The sequence below is a fragment of the Cyprinodon variegatus genome, unplaced genomic scaffold (genome assembly GCF_000732505.1).
Source record: "Cyprinodon variegatus isolate N-32 unplaced genomic scaffold, C_variegatus-1.0 Scaffold1782, whole genome shotgun sequence".
NCBI lineage: Eukaryota > Metazoa > Chordata > Actinopteri > Cyprinodontiformes > Cyprinodontidae > Cyprinodon > Cyprinodon variegatus.
Window position 1 is genome coordinate 64,426 of NW_015152235.1, and position 2,322 is coordinate 66,747.

The 2,322-nt window shown below is 40.1% G+C and overlaps 1 protein-coding gene across 1 annotated transcript in view; it reads left to right on the forward strand.

Annotated features, from left to right (window-relative positions):
- LOC107104536 (myosin-10-like) overlaps positions 1-2,322 on the forward strand; it is a 68,814-nt gene that overhangs the window by 55,546 nt on the left and 10,946 nt on the right. The window contains exons 27-28 of the mRNA XM_015404548.1: positions 450-698; positions 780-992. Coding sequence (XP_015260034.1) covers positions 450-698; positions 780-992 — 462 coding nt within the window. The remainder of the gene's footprint in view (positions 1-449; positions 699-779; positions 993-2,322) is intronic.

Here is a 2,322-nt window from a genome sequence, read left to right on the forward strand (position 1 = left end):
TATATATATATATATATATATGCTGGTGAAGTTACTCTGTCATCTGGGTCATGACGCTTTACTAGTCATCAAAGATAAAATATTTTTCTTGCACATCTAAAAAATATATATATCAATTTATTTTGAAATATTTAAAATTTTTATTTAAAATTTAATTGTAAAAAAATATCTATATAACATCTTTTAACATCTTAATCTGGGTCATTGCATGGGTGGGTGGGACAGCGCCCTAGCGCCCTCTATTGACCAGCCGCCATTGTTCACATCACTGATGTGGATTAATTAAAATTAATCAAAATGGAAGTTTAGCCGGTTTCGTAGTAAAACAAGGGGGATAACGTTAAATAGATATTTATTGAGATTTATTGTGTTTATCTGGTGACGGTAAACTGCTTCTGAATATCTCTGGATAAACTGTTTCCCATTAATGTGAAATATTCTCCCTGCAGCTGTTCGAGACCAAGAAAAAGCTGGATGAGGATGTGGGAGTCATCGAGGGTCTGGAGGAGGCCAAGAGGAAACTCCAGAAGGACATGGAGCTCAGCAACCAGCGTCTGGAGGAGAAAAGCATGGCCTTGGACAAGATGGAGAAGACCAAGAACAGACTGCAGCAAGAGCTGGACGACCAGATGGTGGATCTGGACCACCAGAGGCAGATCGTCTCCAACCTGGAGAAGAAGCAGAAAAAGTTTGACCAGGTATGTTACCGAGGAGGAGGACTGAAGAGAAGAGCGAAGGCCGGATCTCTGTCAGCCATTTTATTATAATGTTTCCATCAGATGCTGGCTGAGGAGAAGACCATCTCTGCTCGCTACGCTGAGGAGCGCGACCGGGCCGAGGCGGAGGCCCGAGAGAAGGAGACCAAGGCTCTGTCTTTGGCCAAAGCTCTGGAGGAGGCCTTAGAGGCCAAAGAGGAGCTGGAGAGGTTTAACAAGCAGCTCCGCACTGAAATGGAGGATCTGATGAGCTCCAAAGACGACGTGGGAAAGAATGTAAGCAACTGCTGAGCCGTTAGAGGGAGGTCTGATCAGCTGCTGGTCATCTAACTGATCCTTTCAGCATCATTGCTGGTGATGATCCTCAGTCATCCAGGCCAAAAAAGTTAAAAAACAATCTTCTGGACTTTGTTTCTAAATTTTAAGACGTATTTCTTCCCATCCAGGAAGTTTTTTCAATTCAAAATGTCAGAAATAGAGTCAGGTTTGTAAAATTCAGCTGGATTAAAAGCGGAACTCACAAATACTCAAGGGTTTTTTCCACAGGAAACCAGGCAAAGTATTACCATTTTTAGCAAACAAAGATTTATTTTAAAAATAATAATAATAAAAAAAATCGCACTATTACCAAGAATCCAAAGTTTAATTCAATAATATTTCAGTATAAATGATAAATAACCCAAAAAATCTTCACAACCAATTTATAAGTAAACTCAAACAAAAACAACTGAAAGTCCAAAACTGTCCGTCTCTTTTTATTTGTAATAATACAGTCCAGACAGGAGTTCCATACGCTCCGAACCCAAAGTAAAATCCTGGAAGCGTTTAAGTCCAAAGTCCTTTCCAAAACGAAAAATCCAAACCTCAAACCCCCCCAAAAAAGATTAGAAAACAGCGGTAACACCAAAAATCCCCAAAAAGAAAAATAAGGTCCAGATCTCACTGGAGCGTCTTTCTTTCCCCCGGGCGGCGTCCTCTAGGTGCAAACTCCGATCAGTTTCCTACAGGGCTGATCTGCGGCGCTGGGACAATCTTAAACTGTGTTTTATCTTTCTTTATTTATTTTTGACTTGTATTTATCAGACTACCAGATGAAAACTCTCGCTGCACAGACCTGTCAGTGAGCGTCTTCCTCACCTGTCGAGCCGCGCCGACGCACGCCGACGCACTCACCCCTTTTATATAGAAATTTCTCCACGCCAAAATAACCCAGCATATTAATTCCCATCATAATTTTCTAACCAGTGGAGAATTGAAATAATATTTCAATGAACTAACTGTTCTACGAGACAGTTTGTTGTTGGTACACTTTAATGTACTTTATACAAAAAGTGAAAAATAACCAGAGATGGCAAAAGTACTCACTTTCGGTACTTGAGTAAAAGTACAGATACTAGTGTTAAAAAATACTCTGGTAAAAGTGGAAGTACTGATTAAACTTCTTTACTCAAGTAAAAGTAACAAAGTACAGGCTTGTAAATGTATGAAGGACCAACTCTGCCATATTTAAAAATAAATACAGAAATAAATAAATGCTCAATAAATGTATAAGCTGCCGTCAGCTTCGGAGCTCCGCTGGTTGCCGCGGTCCTCTCAAGTTCGTCAC